At 39.3% G+C, this 19,652-nt stretch overlaps 2 protein-coding genes across 2 annotated transcripts; both read left to right on the plus strand.

Moving 5' to 3' along the window:
• Positions 1-314: 314 nt before the first annotated feature.
• On the plus strand, positions 315-12,735 carry naa40 (N-alpha-acetyltransferase 40, NatD catalytic subunit). Its single transcript, XM_074661881.1, has 8 exons — positions 315-718; positions 4,925-5,020; positions 6,439-6,491; positions 6,724-6,819; positions 8,308-8,466; positions 8,590-8,673; positions 9,379-9,456; positions 9,770-12,735. The coding sequence occupies exons 1-8, from the start codon at positions 713-715 to the stop codon at positions 9,915-9,917; spliced, it is 720 nt and encodes a 239-aa protein (XP_074517982.1). The 5' UTR covers positions 315-712; the 3' UTR covers positions 9,918-12,735.
• Positions 12,736-13,880: 1,145 nt separating this feature from the next.
• Positions 13,881-19,311, plus strand: b3gat3 (beta-1,3-glucuronyltransferase 3 (glucuronosyltransferase I)). The gene is made up of 8 exons (XM_074662259.1): positions 13,881-14,051; positions 14,374-14,477; positions 15,629-15,800; positions 15,905-16,088; positions 16,205-16,366; positions 16,518-16,604; positions 17,342-17,545; positions 17,847-19,311. The coding sequence occupies exons 2-8, from the start codon at positions 14,384-14,386 to the stop codon at positions 17,943-17,945; spliced, it is 1,002 nt and encodes a 333-aa protein (XP_074518360.1). The 5' UTR covers positions 13,881-14,051; positions 14,374-14,383; the 3' UTR covers positions 17,946-19,311.
• Positions 19,312-19,652: the final 341 nt, after the last annotated feature.

The raw sequence follows: 19,652 nt of genomic DNA on the forward strand, positions 1-19,652 counted from the left end.
CAACTCATAAAAACAAAAACAAACAAACAAACAAACAGCTTTTCATTTTTGTTGTCAAGTTTCTATCTATGGTTTCTATAAGTCTAATGCTGCAACGCTTTTTTTTTTTTTTTTTTTTTTGGCGGGGTCTAAATTTCTAGGTCTAATACAGCTTTATTTTTATTTTAATTCAGCCTTATCTATGACAAAATCGCTCGACCTGACTTTTCTAAGACAATAAAAAATTGAAAGCAAGCGTTTTTTTTTTTTTTTTTTTTTTAAATGCAATCAAACTACATTTGGGTCAAAGGCCAACATAAACACTTCAGAGATAGTTTTGGGATCAGTGGACACTACGATGTCGGAGTTTAGGGAGGGGACTTGAATGCATCGCAGTTGGACGACGGAGACCAGAGGAAAGAAAAGGGCAAAGAAGGGACCTATAATAAATTCAGCCTCTCACTCTTGGCGCCAATCAGATTTAAAGAGGAAAAACTATCAATTTTCTTTTGACATATCGATCAAATTTGCGACGAAACTCTAGTTCTACCAAAACCATCGGTCGGTGCTTTAGCCAGTTAGCCTCGTTAGCACATTATCTATCATTGTCATATTAATCTGGCCCCCTTCTTTCTGCTGTCTGTAGTCACGATACTAATAACTCAGCAACAGTAAACCATAGGGACAATAGAGGTGTATTTCTCCAGGGACATCGACAAGACACAGCTTCAAAATGGGGGTGAGTTGACTGTGTTGTGCTTATTGTGTGTGAGATGATGGACTGAAATGTAAATGTTTTTGGCTCGTTAATGTGTGATGGTGAGAGGAGAGAAAGAAAGAATGGGGGAGGAAGGGAAAGGAAGACAGACCATGGTGGATTGATTTAGTTGAAGGTGGTGGTTGGCATCAGAGTTTATTTGGCAGCGTGAAGCATTTAGCTGACTCTCCAGCTTTAAACGGCATTATGTGACTAGCTCTAGCGCACTCTTTGCCTTGTATGATATTTTTAGAATTATTACTGCATTGTCCTTGCCGCTGCACACAGTTAACTTCTGATGTGTGTTGTGCCATTGTTAGCGTGCTAGCTGTGTTAGCCACTTAGGAATGCCAGACAAATGATGGGTGCTTTGCTAGCTATTTACCTCAGTGCTAACAGTGCGCGTGTGCACCTTTTACAATAAGGCGGCATGTTAATTCATTAGCCCACCTGGAGAATATTGATTCAGACTTGTTAAAAAATGAGTGAAGTACACATCGACACCAGACAGGCCTATAGTCATGCCTGAAAGCTGAGTTAGTTGCCATAACTTTAGCCAGTGTTTACTCAGTCTCTGTTAGCAAACTTGAGTTTATCCTCCACTTTCACCACGGATGAACTAATGCACGTGTTCCCATAGTCTCAGCTCAGTCTGCAGCCCCTCTGTGCTTGGTACAGAGTTAATACCTAAAGTTGGAAAGGAAATACATTCCTTCCCATAGTAGTTACCTCTGCTGTTAAGGTCTGGATCTGATGAAGGGATTTAGCTAATACCTGCTTGTTTGTTCAATGCTTGTCCGTGAAGTATCAATGCACCATCTGCACTGGAAACATGTCGCAGAAAGCTTGATTCATGTGAAAATATCGGCATCTAAATGCTGTAACAGGTAATAAATGCAACTGATAATTACATTTATCAATAATACATCAATCAATCTATGTTTATTTATAGAGCCCTTTACAGAACCCAAAAGGCCCCCAAAGTGCTTTACAGTAGTGTCTAAAAATAAGAACACCATAGATAAAAGTGACATAAAACAATAAAGTAGGAACGATACATAAAAATGCAAGGGGAGGTGTGCATAAGGGTGCATAAAAGCCATTGGGAAGAGATAAAACAAGTTAAAAACCAATAAGAGCACGGTACCTAAAAGCCTTAGTCAGGGTTAAAAGCCATTCTAAAAAAGTGAGTTTTGAGTTTAGATTTTAAAAGACCAAGGTCTGTGGTGCTGCGGAGGTCTGGGGGCAACCTGTTCCATAATGAAGGTGCAGCGATAGAAAAAGAACGGTCCCCCCACTTTTTATATCTGGACCTTGGAACTTCTAAGAGGAACTGGCCAGAAGAACGCAGGGCCCTCGTATGGCTGCGTAAAGTTAAAACCTCTGACAAGTAGAGAGGAGCCAGGCTGTGAATGGCATTAAAAACAAACAACAAAAGTTTAAAATCAATTCTAAAACGAACTGGAAGCCAGTGGAGTGATGTGCTCACGTCTTGGCGTTCCAGTAAGAAATCTCGCCGCAGCGTTTTGGATGAGCTGGAGGCAAGTGAGGGAAGACTGGCTGAGGCCGACATAAAGAGCATTACAGTAGTCTAGCCAGGAACTAATAAAAGCATGAATGGCCTTTTGAAGATCCTGCCGACTGAGAAAAGGCTTCCCTTTGGCCAAAAGACGCAGCTGAAAAAAGCTCGTTTTCACCACAGAGGTTATCTGTTTATCAAAATTTAGGTGGCAGTCAAAAGTTACCCTCAGGTTTTTTACCTGTGATTTAAAAAGCGGAGACAGAGAGCCGAGATCAGGCTGCATCCGGCAGAGACGGGCGAAACAGGACACATTCAGTTTTGCTGTCGTTCAGGTGGAGGAAGTTACATGCGAGCCACTGCTTGATGTCGCTAATACAGCTCTGCAATTTGTCGAGTGCAGAGCCTTCTTTTGAGTTCAGTGGCAAGTATAACTGTAGATCGTCCGCATAAAGGTGAAACGACACATAGTGCTTTGCAATGACTGACCCCAACGGAAGCAAATAGAGGGAGAAAAGAACAGGGCCAAGAATAGATCCCTGTGGCACTCCACAGGGAAGTGGCTCATATATATGAGCAATATATATGAGGAAGTTATGTAATAAAGCACAGGATAACATTGGTTTTTGGTATGACCCATGGTCCAATACTCAAACATGTCTTCCATAGATAATTTCTAAGGTTAAAAAACTTGTTCTTTAAGATATACAAGACTCAGGACGTAGTCACGCTCCAAATTCTGAGTTCGACAATGAAAAGTAGTCAACTTTCACTCCTTTTGGTGCTACATAAAACCTTTCTCTAAGTGCTGCAAAGATGTGGTTTGGATGATTTGTGTGAGTAATTTGTGTAGCTCCACCATTGCTGATACAAGAGCAGACTGAGTGAGAGTATCAGTTCCAGTACCACAGTCCTACACGCAGAGAGCAATATGCAGCAGTTTTGTCCAACAGGCTGGTTAGAGCCGGATATGTAACAATGACCCAAAATGTAATAACTGGTAGATAATGTAATTAGATACTGAGCCCAAAACATAATTACTTCTTTCCATTTTTCTTAGTTATTACATTACAGGTCAGGTATTTTTGTCCTGATAGTGTGATAATTCTATTACATCATAGAGTGAATTAATGATTTATGGATTAAAGGGATTCTTGCATCAGTGTAGAGTGAAGTATCATTCACAAATGTCCCATCCCCTATATATACTTTGGAAAAGCCTGTTGGAGAATTCTGACACTTGAATAATCTTGCTTCTTTAATTGACTTCTCAAAGTCTTGTGTGTTATTTTCTGACTTTCTTCACTTTCAGAGGACTATAAATGACTTAGGCAACAGCATCATGCACAAACACCATGGGCTGTATAGATATATAAACTAATGGTCCCAACTTTCAGAACAGCCCCATTGTTTCAGTGTTGTTGAAATTGGATTCGAGCCCAATGAAGGAGCTGAAAATGAACAAAGGTAGCTCATCAAAGGTTAAAGAAAAAGTTTTGGTTACCAAAAATATCAAAATTAGGTAAATGTCAGAGTTACATTTTGGGCTCAGCACCTTCGTTACATTATCAACAAGCTAGAGCTGAAACGATTCCTCGAATGATTCGAGGTACTCGATTACAAAAAATACTTGAGTAATTTTCTCCGTCTCGAGGAATCGTTAAATTTTGAAAAAAAGATCAAAGAATGGTATTTCAAATAGAGCTGAGGCCATATTAAGAGAGTTTTCAGACCCCTCAAGCTACCTCTTATACAAAATAGCAACTAGCAACAAATCTAGTTTCTTTTCTGGAGTTTGGAGACTAATGGGTCATTAGGCACAAAAAATGTGTCAAAGTGTGTTTACAGATTTTGGAGCTACCAAACCAAGTGCTCTTATTGACATGCTGTATCAGAAAAGTCTATTTCTTAAAGAGAAAAATTTTCATTTGAAAAATAACTGCTCCTTAACTAAACAAAAATGTATTTTATCTGATTACTCGATTAATCGATGGGATTTTCAGTAGAATACTCGAATAATAAAATATTCGATAGCTGCAGCCCCACAGCGAGCAATTCAATTTAGGATTTGATTACATTTTCCAAAACTGCATTTCAGGTCGTTGTTACATATCAGGCTCTAAGAAAGGCAAAGTGACACAATTCTTTTTTTATGTTATATCCAGAGACTTCATGTCTTTGATCTATATAGCAGAGACACAGTGAAGTATCTTGTCTTACCAGAGCTAGAAAGCATTCAGTTATCTTAAGGGCCTTACAGTAGATGAAAAGGTCAGGTTTGACATTGCATAAAATAGAGAAAGGGAAAGGAGGAGGTAAAAAATGAAGTTTTCTAATCTAATTCATCAAAAGAATTTTGCTTTTATTGGTTCAGCATCATGGATGAGATTTCTGAGCTGTCTTATGCTTCGTTTATTTGGTTAAAAAGACATTTTTAATGTCTTTGCCTGATTAGATTGGTGTGTTGTTGAGTAAGAAGTAGTGGGGTATGGAGTTTTATTACACATGCTTAATGTGTTTCCCCCCTCTTTGTTCTTCTCACCCCTTATTATGTGTCATGTCTCACTTCCTTTCTCCTTTAATATCATCCATTCTTAAATCTCATCTCCACATCTGCTGTCATCACAACATACCCCTTCATTCATGCATTTCCTGTTTACTGTTTCCAGAGAAAGTCTAACAGAGCAAAGGAGAAGAAAGCTCGGCGTCTGGAGGAGAGGGCAGCTATGGATGCTGTTTGTGCAAAAGTAGATGCAGCAAATAAGGTAATTCATAAAAAGAGCTTTAAGACTGACCCAGCCTGAGTCCACGGAGGTTAAGATGTTGAGTACTTGCATGGCTGTATTTCTGACATTTGATGAAGGCATTGGACTGAAGTTAAGAAATAAATGCACTTTTTCCAAAGCAAAGTGTTCAATCTGAAAGGATTGAGCTCTTAATGTGTTGTTTGAGGCTTTCCTGTGGATTTCAGCCAGCACAGCCCCTAAACCTCCGCCATGGACAGTGATTTCATCACTCGCACAGTTACAGTAACAGTCAGGAGTCAGTGTGGTGATAAAAGCGTGCAATTCCTTTTCAACCATTTCTTAAAATTCACAGGAATAGTCAAATGCAGTGCTGTATCTTCATTTGAGCATTTTCTTGTATTAAAGAGATCACAGTCGACCATTTTTACACTTTGTATGTGTGCTTCAGAATTAGTCGACCATTCCCCTGGAGGTGTGATTTATCTCCTTTTCAACAAGCTTTTCACAGGCCTGCCTGCTCTCCCTACTTTTCTGTGTCACTTTGTCCCAGAGAGAGCTGCTCTGTGATATTGTTTTCTCTCCCTCCCCTTTCCTCAGTAGATGTGCCAACAGCTGGAATGTAAGAAATTCTCCCAAAGTAACATTTATATTTGTTCATGCTGTAGCTAGCAGAAGGGAAATTCGACCTAGGCGAGGGCTTTATTAGAACAAATACCGTATTCACTCCTTCAAAGGCATTTTAAACTATGTTGAGGGTTTTCTTTTCAGACAAGAGTCTCTTTTGTCAGGATAAAAGTCAAATGACTCATTTAGTACTTGTGGTGTTCTGATTTTTTCTTTTTGTTTTTGTTTTTGTTGTACGACGTCTCTAACTAGTATCCTGTTTTATATCTTTCCTTGCATCAAAGTGCTTTACTTTCTTCTGTGGGGCCCAGTGTCTCATTATGTATTCAGGGAAAGGGAGATATGTAGTTTGAGATCACCCTTGGGGGCCAAGGTAAGGCTGATTATGTGCACAATTACTGAGTGACCAATCAGGCCATCAGTCCAGTAGCCCCACCATTTTCCTGCCTGTGGGAGCCCTGAGCCTGTAGTTGAAGCTGAGGGGTGCTTTCATCAGGAGGATAATCTGTCTTTTTTGGAAAGGTTGACAAAATCCACATGTGAAAATGAGTTATTTAAAAAAAAAGCTGTAGTGTAGAAGTGCATCTGAGGATAAGCTCCAGAAGCAAGTTTGTTTATTTTTTGTCTATAAAATGTTTTGATTTTAATGTTTTTTTCCCGGGCAGCCTCTCCAAAAGTTCTTTCTTGGTAATTTCATTGAATTCAAAGGAAAAACAGCACATCCAAGGAAAATCCAAAAGCTTCTGTTCCTTCATCTGTAAAAACAATGTTTTATGTTTTTTTCAAGCTAATTTTGCTCCTTGTCCTCACAGCTTGATGACCCACTGGCTGCCTTCCCAGCCTTCAAAAAGTACGACAGAAATGGGTACGCATTGCTTTGAACGCGGACAAAGGACTTATTCATGAAATACATATTTTTATCACTTTCTCTATGGGAGGGAAGAGAGTGGGTCTGTTGATACTATTTATGCCTGTTCTCTTTTTTTTGTTTGTTTCGTTTTTGGATTTTCTTTTCCTCAGTTGTTGGCATTGTAGACACAGGCAGATATTTATACACTTGAGATGTTCCAACCTTGTTCTCTTGTCCCCCTGTCCAGGCTGAACCTGCAGATAGAGTGTAAGAGAGTGACCTCGCTCAACCCGCTGTCTGTGGAGTGGGCCTTTGAACTGACCCGAGCCAACATGCAGACGCTGTAAGAAGTCTGTTCTGTCCTGTTCCTTAAGTTTTACTCTGTAGATGAGGATCTCTGAGATTAATGGTAAATGATGGTTCTGGGGAAAGTGTGCTGGACAGTGGCAGAATAAGCTGGGGATCAGAGGATTTTATAGATATGATTAAGACCATACATCAGAAAGCCCATGGAGAGGGGGAACTAGAAACAGCCAATCATACACTCACCGGTCACGTTATTAGGTTCACCTCGCAAGTACCAGGTTGGACCCCCTTTTGCCTTCAGAACTGCCTTTTGGTCCGTATTGACATGATAGCATCACACAGTTGCTGCAGATTTGTCGACTGAACATCCATGATGAGAATCTCCCGTTCCACCACATCCCAAAGGTGCTCTATTGGATTGAGATCTGGGGACTGTGGAGGCCATTTGAGTACAGGGAACTCATTGTCATGTTGAAGAAACCAGTCTGAGATGATTCCAGCTTTATGACATGGAGCGTTATCCTGCTGGAAGTAGCCATCAGAAGATGGGTACACTGTGCTCATAAAGGGATGGACATGGTCAGCAACAATACTCAGGTAGGCTGTGGACTTTAAACCATGCTCAGTTGGTACTAAGGGGCCCAAAGTGAGCCAAGAAAATATCCCCCACACCATTACACCACCAGCAGCAGCAGCCTGAACCGTTGATACAAGGCAGGATGGATCCATGCTTTCATGTTGTTGACGCCAAATTCTGACCCTACCATCTGAATGTGGAGCAGAAATCCAGACTCATCAGACCAGGCAACGTTTTTCCAATCTTCTATTGTCCAGTCTTGGTGTTGCTGTGTGAATTGTAGCCTCAGTTTCCTGTTCTTAGCTGACAGGAGGGTCACCCGCTGTGGTCTTCTGCTGCTGTAGCCCATCTGCCTCAAGGTTGGACGTGTTGTGTGTTCAGAGATGCTCTTCTGCAGACCTATTTGAGTTACTGTTGCCTTTCTATCAGTGGATAGATATTACTGGATATTTTCTCTTTTTGGGACCATTCTCTGTAAACCCTAGAGATGGTTGTGGGTTAAAATCCCAGTAGATCAGCAGTTTCTGAAATACTCAGACCAACCCGTCCACATTCAGAGTCTCTTAAACCATCTTTCTTCCCCATTCTGATGCTCAGTTTGAACTGCAGCTGATCGTCTTGACCATGTCTACATGCCTAAATGCATAGAGCCATGTGATTGGCTGATTAGAAATTTGTGTTATTGAGCAGTTGGACAGGTGTGCCTAATAACGGGCCCGGTGAGTATATAATTGAAGCAGAAATGTTATTTCTCCTCTCTCCCTTTGACTGACCTTAACTCCTCTTTAATGAAGCAAAAGGCTCAAAGTCAGTCAAAGTAGTTTGTTCTAGTTAAGTAAACATCCTTTTTCCATGTGAGATAGAGTGAGGAGAAATGTAGAAATAAAAACAGACTAATGGAAAAACTTAAAGTTTACTGTTTTTTCATGTTTTTTTCGAAATCTCCAGGTACGAGCAGAGCGAATGGGGTTGGAAGGAGAGGGAAAAGAGGGACGAGATGAACGATGAGAGGGCTTGGTACCTTCTAGCCCGTGACAGCGACTCTGCCCCTGTTGCCTTCTCTCACTTTCGATTCGATGTGGAGTGTGGAGAGGAGGTTTTATATTGGTATGACCCTGATCTATAAGATTTATGGTTTTAAGACGCATAAACAAATGTTATTTTGAAGAGGGCTTGAGAAAAAAACTATTTTAACATCATGTTCTTTAATGACTCGTCTTTCCTCCTCAGCTATGAGGTTCAGCTAGAAAGCAGAGTGCGGAGAAAAGGACTTGGCAAGTTTCTCATTCAGATACTTCAGCTCATAGCTAACAGGTAAAATGTTCAACACTGATTGTTCCTGTGTCAAAATGTGCCTGCTTTGAGGTCTGAGTTAGAATAACAAATTTTGAATTCACAACTTCAGATCCCACCAATGGGCTGAAAAGAGCACCGCTTAATTGTTTTATCTGAGATTTTATCGGTGAACTATAAAGTTGTTTATCTCATTCCATAAAGCAACAGACCCACTTTAGTTTTATCACAGATTTATTAAAAACACAAGGTTGGTCTAATTTACAATTATTAAAAAAGAAAAGGAAAAATGAGATGCTTCCAGAAATTTCTGACTAATCAGTAGATGTTGGAAGACGACATCTGGAGTAACAGTCTGCACCTTCAGGAGAACAAAATTAGACGTCCAAAAGTGGAAGGACATTCTCTGAACATCTCTTAGCACAGTGGACTCACTCACTCATGGTGTGTTCCATTTGTACTCGAAAGTTGGAATTTTCCAGATTCAAGTGGGAAATTTTAGCTGGAACGCAGAATTTCCTACTGGGAAGTTAGGGGATCCTCACCACCGCTGAGTTCTCAGTAAGAAATTCTAACTTCAGGAGTAAACAGTTATTATGCTCCTGTTATAATCTGTTTATTTTAGAATGTCTGACGAGTGTTTGTCTCCATAAATCAGCTGTATACACAGTATTATTGGATGTTTACATACCTCCTTCTTCTATATCTCTTTCTGCTTCTGTTCAGTACGCAGATGAAGAAGGTGATGTTGACGGTTTTCAAACACAACCATGGGGCTTACCAGTTCTTCAGAGAAGCTTTACAGTGAGTATCAGTGCTTCCTGGGACATGTTTTATAAACTATGGAGATTAAATTTTATTCTATTCTTATGATGGACTAAGAGAATAAGCTAATCTGATGTGAGGTTGTAAAATTGCCGTGTGCTTTTCAGTTGAGGAATGGTTTCCTGGATTTTTTGTCTGACAGAAAAAAAACCCAAGAAGTATTTCAACATCTTGTGTAACATTTTTCTGTGTTTGTTTTTTTCCTTAGAAGTTTTTGCATAGTTGTCATCATAATCTAATAATCCCCCTCCAGGGTTAAAGTATTCATCATCCTCCTCCTCCTCACATACAGGTTTGAAATAGATGAAACATCGCCAAGCATGTCCGGGTGCTGTGGTGACGACTGCTCCTATGAGATCCTGAGCCGGCGAACCAAACACGGCGAGGCCTCGGCTGGACACACCCATGGGGGTGGGCACTGTGGGGGCTGCTGCCACTAATTAGCGTCAGCCTCTCACCTTTTATGACTGGTTAAAAGCCAGAAACTTTCATTTGTGGCTGTGTGTGAAAGCTTGAGCTGCCTGCTGTTCTGCAGACATTTTGGGGTCGAGACGACCGTAGAGTGCTGTGAAAAATGAACCTATGGTGAAACACCTGGCTACAGATGTTGTCTCATCAGGGGGAGAGTTTTGTGTGATTATTTTTTTTTGTATTCCTGCTACAAAAGCAGTTTGCAGGGTGAGCTTTCACATACAACTTCTGTTCTTTTTCATTCTTCTTTTTTCAGTGTCCACAATCTCCTTTCACTTTCTGATCCCAGTTTAAGAGGACAAGTACTTCATAGTCTAGATCAAACTAGGGTGTTGCCAACATTCTCCAACACTGCAGTGAACCTAATCTCCACCTGCTCTCATCTCTTAATGTGTTATATCTTAGTGGGTCATTGTGCAGCACTTCTGTCATAGTTTTGGACCTGAATTGGTCGCTGGTTCAAGACAATACTGATAAAACACCACCTCCTTTCTAAATTTCTCATCTCTTAGTTAGGATATTGTAAATGTCTAGAAATCATCCTCTCTAATCGATCACTATTGATGCTGAGCAAACATATGACTGGCACATACCCCTGATTTCTCTAGGACCTCAACCTAAAACCACAAGCCTGTTTTGCCCCTACATGACCCCTCCAGCCTGATAAGCCCAGCTGTCCTGTAGTATTGGCTGTTGAGGGGTGTAAGTTACATGCACACAGCATGTGGCTTGCAGTTTTCTGACAAAGACTTTGCAGGAAACTTTAACTTCACTGTTTTAAACCCCAGGAGTCACTACTGTTACAAGAGTAGAGTGCTGTAAAGACTATCTTTTTTATGCAGGTGATACCAGTACATAAATAGGTGTCTCATGTGATTTGAAACCTTTTAGCCAATGAGACAAGATGTCCAAGATTGCCTTTTTTAAGTGTGTTAATCTTTACAATTGAATTAAGAAAATATGCTGATTTCAAGTAATGTGTCCTTCTATGAAAATAATCCTGTTAGGTTATCTGGCTCGGATGTTAAAAACGTTTGGGCCACATTTCTCAATCAGAGGTTCATGTTATGAGCCCAAGCCCTGCTTCCTGTCACAGAGGACACAGCTCTTCAGTTCATGAGAGCTCGAGTTTTTTATAAGATTGTATCCTCTGCCCCTCTCTCCTGTTCCTCGTGCCTGTCTTCCCCTTTTCCATGTCCTTAAAAAAAAAAACACTGAACAACCACTGCAGCCTATTTATGTTGTTTTCATCCATATCCACCTTGTAAAATTGCATCACTCCTGCTTGCCTCTTCTTTCACTTGTTTCCTAAGAGGTACTCATGATAAACAAATAGATGTTGACTCTAGATTTTGCTGTATTTAAAAAAACAACAACTAAAACCATCCTCCATCTCTTCGCTTGTCTATTCTGTTAGCATGAACAAATCATATTGATTTAATATGGATGAGGATTGGTAGAAGCACCCTCAACCTTTGTGGCCATTTGTTGAAGCGGATGAATGCTTTTAACTTGGAGGAAGGAGCACAGATTGGGTGAATGAATGATGGATAGATTTCAGAACACTGGAAGTGTTTTTTAAGGTTCTTATTCCTCCTCTTCTCAGTTGTCAACGGTTTTCCCAGCATATGGTTATAATTTGCATGAGTACATATTTTTAACTAAACTCGTAGTCAAAAGCAAGATTTCTTAAGAGTAGTGTAACTTCTGAATTTAAGCACTGTTTCAACACCTTTGTTAATCCTTGTGTGGTTACAGGAGAATAGGTGAATATTTCAAACAAACCTACTCATCATAGATAGGTAGACTTCTGTAAAAGGGGTGTTTGAACGGAATATCTGAGTAATGTTGGTGTGTGGTAATCCTTGAAGAATCTTTCCAGAAACTCAGCGCTGTAAGATTTGACAGAGTTGTGCTGTAGACCTACAGGAAGATCTTTGGAAGGGTTCCTCTTAGGTTTTTAAATGCCACCTGAAAAATACTTCTGTTACCACTTTGCTCTTGTCAGTTTCATTTCTGTTTACAACAACCTTCATGGTATTGAGGTGGGAGTTGGCTGGGTAGGAAGCTGTGTGTAGACTTGTGCTATCTCTCAGACTCTTGTTTGATTCTACTTGTGGGCTTGATGTATAGATACAGTTTCTGATGTGTCTTTCAGGTCCTCTTGGAGTGTTTTGTAATGTTTTATAAGGCACATTTAATTAATGCCTCTAAAAAAGATACCCAGGACTAACCAGTGAAGAATTTTTTTTGGAAATACCTAATCCGACACAACAAACTTTTATCACCATCCTCTCAATTTTTTTTTCAGATCACTGATCCAGTTCTTGGGGTGAAAGCTTTTGGTTGGTTTCAGAAAGAGCAGGCACAAAAAAATAATCAACAAATGGAAATGTAGTATTTGGCTCTTACGCTTGCTTGATCATGAACAAAAATAACATACTGCTTGTTTTAGTGCTAGGTTACCTTCTGTTAAGTTCTGCATAGGTTACAAGAAAAAGAGGATGTTGTACATAGTGGTAGTGTATCAACCGACTGACAGTCTCTTTCTCAGGTGAATCAAACGTAATCAAACCTCATCCGTTACGTTTTACAGCCATGTTGTCAGTTAGCTGTTGGATTAGCCAAAGCTCTGATTGGAATCAGTTTTTTCTTTTGTGTCATTTATCTATCTTAAGAACTGATTGATTATGTCTGAAAAGTAAGCTGTTATACTTTGGGTTGCATTGATCAGAATGCTGCTTATTTTATCTAAAACTGCTTCAGTTAAAAAAAAAAAAAAAGTATGACACAAAGCTAAAACTGACCCTAGATCATCGCTTTGGTGTTATTCATTCCAGACAGACAGGCTGTCTTAATAATAAAAAAAAGCTCATTGGCAGTAAAAAGTTAAACTGCTTTGTGAAAAAATATTTAGTTTGAAAATGAGCCAAAACTTAGTTTAATTTAAGTCAATGAGTGCTTTTATTTCTGAAATGGTTTCATTCCCACAAAGTCGCAGATTCTTTTCTCTTGGTCTTTTCTCTATGTATATAAATATATATAAGCTGTTGTGGATCCATCTTCATTTTCATTTCTTGGCCTTTTACAGGGAAAACACTTTTTTAAACATGATGTTAAAAAAAACCACAACTCCATGTTTGAGAGTGAGTGTTTCTGTCCTGTTCATATTCAACAATGAAAGGGAAAACTGAGTCATTATGCCTTGTCAGTGTTTTATTTGTATGTAACAAATAAAGGAAAGTTGTTGGACTTTTCAAGAGATGCAATGTATTTTTTTTTAACAAAGTCATGTTTGATTTGTATTTTAAGAGGATTGGATAGAAAAATATGGAATTTGTTTCAAGCCTGACAGTACTAAAATTTGGTTGTGCATAAGGATGGTAGAATTAAATGGTGAATGCAATACCAACATTATTGGAGTCAAAGGTACAACGTGGAAAAATTGAAATGTTCAGGGACATTTACTGCTCAAAATTATTTCTTATTCGCACACCAACCAGGTTATTACACTGTGACTCTGTGTCAATTATGAGTCAGTTAAATTCCCAAGTTTTTATAATTAACCCTACAACGTCAAACATATAGCACAAGTTTCGAAGACCTCCGTCTCAACATGATAAACAGTTTCCTGAAAAACCTGTTTAACAACAAAATGTGTCCTTCCTTGAGGATTATCATACCACTACAGGCACCGGAAGTTGCATTTTAGCCTTTTTTAAAATGCCCTGCTCTCATGAAATTACGATACTACTACTAGGTAATACTACTATTTCCTTGTTTTATTGTCAAACCAAACTGCATTTTAATTTCTGTCGTGTTTCAGTTAATTTGTCTTCAACGGTCATTACAACTGAAGTTCTGCTGTGGAACTGCAATTGTAGTTATATAGCCATGAGATTCTGGGGAGCTATTACGATGTTGCACCCAAACCGGAAGTTGTTGGTACGTTGCTTGCTGCAAAAAATGTTTCCTCAGCGGAATGAATGGATGTTCTGATGCACTAAGGTGCCTTTGCTTACATCTATCTTTTCAAGATGACCTGAATCTTTCAGGCCATTTCTCAACTCCACGCTCTTGTCTTCCACGTCGTCTCGTCATCGGTGAGTGCATGAACGTGTCGGACGAGCTATTATCTATAAAACAGATTATTTACCCTGCATAGCTTAGCTTGCTCTGATTGATCATGCAGTGCAAACTGATTTTTGAGGAAAAGCGTTTAGAAATCTTTACCTCGAGCCCTTTCTTAATGGTTATATGGTTGAGATACTGGTGAATAACATTATTTGGTTCGTGGAGGTACAATCACCAAATCTCTAACAAATGTTGAAAACAAGTAACTAATACAAAATACCAACGGACCTATAAGGATGAATGTCCTGTGACTACTAATGATTTAACTTCTTCTACATGTTACTTTGTCAGCCTGGCAACCATGGCAACAAGGATGAAGCTGAAGCTGAAGACTGTGTTTGTGCTTTATTTCATGGTGTCTCTCATGGGTCTTGTCTATGCACTGATGCAGCTCGGTAAGTGGACAACACAACGTCCTAACTTGATCTATGTACATGCGTGTAGCTAACTTCATGAGAAAGGACTTAAAGTGATAACATTGAACTTAAATTTGACAAAAATATCTTTAGATGCTGAGAGAACAGTGTATAAAATCTCCACAATTTGAAATATCTTGTTTTTCTTCAGTCTGTGTGCTTAGTAAAAAAAATGCACTCATAAGATTTCCAGGAGCAGACGCCAAATTGAGATCAAACGCACAGAGCTGCAAAACTTAATAGGATTGATTGAAGTTAAATTTCACAAGCCCAACTTGCTCTCTAAAATTGATTGTGAAAAGATGGTGCTAAATGACGCACAGTTCATCTACCATGAACTTCAAAATATGGATGTAGATTGCATTTTATTATGGTTTTCATTAGGGATGCACGATATTGGATTTTTGCCGATATCCGATATGCCGATGTATCGAAACCCCTTTTGGCTGATACCGATAATCACAAGTTTGTTTGTTTTTTTCACTGTAAAGAAAGCTAAGTCTATCCTGTACTGGAATTTATGTTACTCTTATTGTGACGGTCTTATTTGTTTAAGAAACACAGATAAAACAAGACAAAAAACATTTGATTTTACCATAAATAAGAAATGTATTATTTTTTCAAACTCAAGACATTCAGTATTGAAATACAGAAAAATAATTTCTTAAGATCACATGAACTTTAAATGTACAATGCATTTTTAAACATAACCAAGTTGCATTTGATTATTTTAGAGCTACTGTAACAACCTGGTGACAGACACAGAGCTCTGCAGTGCAAATAAATGAAGTGCTACATTTTATTTAAGGAGCTTATTTTTCAGATGGAAAATAATAATAATCCTAACTGAATAGCACCTTATCGGCTGTGACTATCAGCAGAAATTTTCATATCTGTTGATACCGATAAACGTGTTTTTGAGCTTTTATCAGCCGATACCGATATTGTGCCAATAATATCGTGCATCCCTAGTTTTCATCAAGGATGGCAGATTTTCAACCAAATAATCTTTCATTACAAAGAGTTTACAAAAAAAAACATCTGAAAAAGGAACAACCATGTTTTTAATTATTGATGACCAAATTCTTTCCCGTCTGATGCCTCAAACTGTCTTTTTCATCTCTTTGCAGGTCAGCGCTGTGACTGCACAGAGCATGACATGCCCAAAGATCGTACCATATCACGGCTGCGGGGGGAGCTGCACCGTCTCCAGGAGCAGATGAGGAAGTCCGAGGCGACCAAGCAACCCCAGAAACAGCCAGATAAGCCCACCATCTTTGTGATCACCCCAACATATGCAAGGTAGTGTAGTCCCACGTTTTGGCTATTTCTTCCTTGTCCTCCTTCTTTCAATATGACTGACATATTGAAAAATTACATAACTTATCATTTTTCTTCATGTCTAGGCTTGTGCAGAAGGCCGAACTGACTCGTCTTTCTCAGACCTTCCTCCATGTTCCTCAGCTCCACTGGATTGTGGTGGAAGACTCGCCACACAAGACACCGCTGGTGACTGAACTTTTGGCAAAGAGTGGCCTGGCCTACACTCACCTACACATGCCCACTGCCAAGGACCGCAAACTGCAGGAGGTTAGCAAAGATTTCCCAATCAGTGACATGAAAATTAGCTCGTAGTATTTTCCATTTGTAGTTCTAACTGAAACTTATTTGAAAATTTGGTAATGAATTCTAACTCCTAACCTCAGGGTGACCCCAGCTGGCTAAAGCCTCGTGGCGTTGAGCAGAGGAATGAAGGTCTACGGTGGCTCAGAGAGGACAGGAGGGCCCAACCAGGAGGAGACAACCAGCAGGGAGTGGTTTACTTTGCTGATGACGATAACACATACAGCCTACAGATATTTGAAGAGGTGGGTGTCAAAGTGTGAGATTGTTAGTTAATTGATCCCCAGGAGTAGAGGTGTGTCAAACGGGGACTGGGATTTGCTGTGTTCTTGCAGTTCATAGCTCCTACAGCAGGGGGAGTGTCTGGTTTAAATGCACTGTGTCCTCTTCTTTCAGATGAGGAACACTGTGAGGGTGTCGGTGTGGCCTGTGGGGCTGGTCGGAGGGATGAAATACGAGAGACCTGTGGTTGAAGGAGGAAAGGTAGGTGCAGCTATTTGTCTGATGTGAAATTGGAGGAATACAAACTGAGAAGCTTGTGTTTTTCTTGTAAGGAAGACATATTTTTATTAGCAAATTTAACAGATTAAATTAAAACTGTATGTCGAGGAGGCTGTTTACAAACTCATATTAATATATCACAAAATGCATGGTGAGATCTTATCTCTTGAGGGTTAGAAGTACTCTTTGCGCCAAATCACAGCAAATGCTATCTCAAGGCATTTTACAAAAAAAGCATAAGCAGAGTAAATTATGATTAGAACAGAATTCAGCTGGTTACAGTGGCATTAAAAACTTGTTTTTAAAAGACAACTCTAAAATGCTCACTTCAAATTGTTAGAATTTTCTTTTAGTGTTTTTGCAAATCACTTTTCAGACACATGTAGGCTTGCATCTCTCACTCAGAACGCAGGTGGCTGTGGCTCACTGGTCCGGGGATTTGGTCTTCTTTCATGGTTGTGACTTCAGCAGTGCCACATGTAGTAGTTTATGTTGAAGGAGGCTCAACCCAGCACTGAGGGTATAAATAAACATACTTTTCCAATAATGGAGAATTGTATTTACAATCCTTTAATCTTTTCTAATTTTCATAAGCAACAAGCAAAAGCTATCATTGTCAGAACAAATCTTAAATTTTTGAATAAAATTTGGAAGATAAATCCATGATATTCAGTTTTTTTTTTTTAAATGTACCTTTAAATGTTTGCTAATTCTTTCAGGTGGTTCGCTTCCATACTGGTTGGCGTCCGAGTCGCCCTTTCCCAATGGACATGGCTGGCTTCGCTGTGTCCCTTAAACTGGTCCTAGCCAATCCAGAGGCTTGTTTCGATGGGGAGGCACCAATGGGCTTCCTGGAAAGCAGCTTCCTTCAGGGTTTGGTGACCATGGACGAACTGGAGCCCAAAGCAGACAACTGCTCCAAGGTACGAGGGTCTGTAGGAGTGTGTTAGAGAGAAACAGCTGTTAAAGAGGATATTACCAAAGTGATTACGCGTGCATTAACTGGGAAAAAAAAAGGCCTTTATTACAAATTGTAGGTTAGAGCAACACACATTTTTATCATCAGTAAACTTTTTGCATTGTTAATTACTGTAAACAGGTGATAGTGTTTGAAGATAAAGACTTTAATTTAGACTTAAGTTAAACTTAAAGCTGCTGTGTATGTTATATTGTTAAAATGAAACTTGTCTTTAAGTCTCTTTCTTGTGGGTGTGTGTGTTCTAGGTGCTGGTGTGGCACACGCGGACGGAGAAACCCAAGATGAAAAGAGAGGAGGCGCTGCAGGCTCAGGGGCTGGGTTCAGACCCTGCAGTGGAGGTCTGAAAAACTCACACGCTCGTCACACTAACTCATTGTAAAGCATACTCTGCTGTTTAATGCTGCAAATGTATCTGCATTCATTGTAAATACTGTAAAAGAGAAAATATTGCTCAGTTTAACAAAGAAGAAACTTAACATGTTCTGACAGTTGTGTTGTATTGGGTAGTACATGTACGTGTGTTGAATGAGTGTGTGTACTGTTACAACTGTGCTGGCCGTATAGTAGTGTAAGTAACAGTTTTTTTTATTTTGTTTCAGTGATTTAAAAAAGCCATGCTGTTATGTCACTGGTACATTTTTGTTTAAAAATGGAGGCATGATGCATCTGATTATGTACGTCCATACTGGTAAATAATTTAATGTCACTTGTTGTTAATGGAAATCCAATGTTACACATTCCACTTAGATATCCCATGTGGGTCTGTTCTTAGCCTCTTCTGTCTTCTGTTTGAGTCTGACCTCTTCATTATACATTTTTGTGGAGATCTAGTTGCAACTGAGCACTTTATTCAAGCATGGCTTCTATTTTGTAATGAGTTAGCCATAAACATCATTATACTCATGTCTTGACAGCCTGTTACAAATGTCTGCAATGTCACAGTACTAGCACCTCCCCAGAGGAAGTAGAACAGAGATTTTTTGTCACCCCCATCACCACACACACATAACTAACAGTTTTGAACATTCAAAGAGTGTTACAGTCCAGTGATAGTGTCCTTGTCCTGTAAAATAGGACCCGACTGTTGCAACTTTGTAACCGTGTGCTGCAACAAAGACAACAGATACATAGAGGCAATGGTTCCACACCCACTGACGCATGAGCATGAAGCTCAGACCTCAAACACTGGTTTTCAATATCGCCATAGCACAAGTAGTCAAAGCCAGTATTTATTGTAAAGACTTTTAGAAATGCTTTTAAAAACATAGGGCTTGATTTAGAAGACACTTCAGAAACTCATATCAAATCCTTATGCAATAATCAAATATATAAACAGAACTATCCATGCATTTCCACAATGATGACAAGAGAAAGACTTGAATTTGCCTTCACAGGCAGGAAATCCCTGGTACTATAATGAGCAGTGTTTCTGTTGTACATAAAAAAGCTTTTTTTTTTATTAATCTACCTTAACTGTACTTGATAATCACACTATATCATCCTCAGAAATTAGAAGAAACAAGATTAAAGTATTATAATATCTCAAACAAGTGCTCCACAGCTACTGTTGTATGATACTGTAAAAACATCTGGTGCCTGCTTAGTTCTTAGTGCCTGTCAGTCAGTTCTTTACTGTTGTATAATATATTTATTACTGTAATATTGTTCCTACAATCTACAATGTGATAATGTCTATCCTTGGCCTTGACAATAAACTCAGTTAATGTAAAGAATGAAGCTGGATCTTGGTCTTTTTTAAACCTCTGCTGAAGCACAGAGCTCTAAATCATCACTGATACATAAATGCCTGCTCTCATCAACTAACTCCCTCAGGTCTCTCCGGGTTCAGACTAAAATGCAGTGCAAAAGTAGGAACAATCCTAACGCCTCTGACTTGGTATTTGGGTAATCAATCGTAGGACTCTTTTTAGATGGCATTTATTATCAGTAAGATTCGTTCCACTGATTTACTTTAATCACATATTTTTTGTAGCAGTCAACTTTGATACTTTTTTCTCGAAATTCCCAGAGAATTTTGTCTTGAATTTTTT

Source organism: Halichoeres trimaculatus, unplaced genomic scaffold, assembly GCF_033239565.1.
Source record: "Halichoeres trimaculatus isolate MK-OKI-2021-1 unplaced genomic scaffold, fHalTri1.1 fHalTri1_scaffold_22, whole genome shotgun sequence".
NCBI classification, from domain to species: domain Eukaryota; kingdom Metazoa; phylum Chordata; class Actinopteri; order Labriformes; family Labridae; genus Halichoeres; species Halichoeres trimaculatus.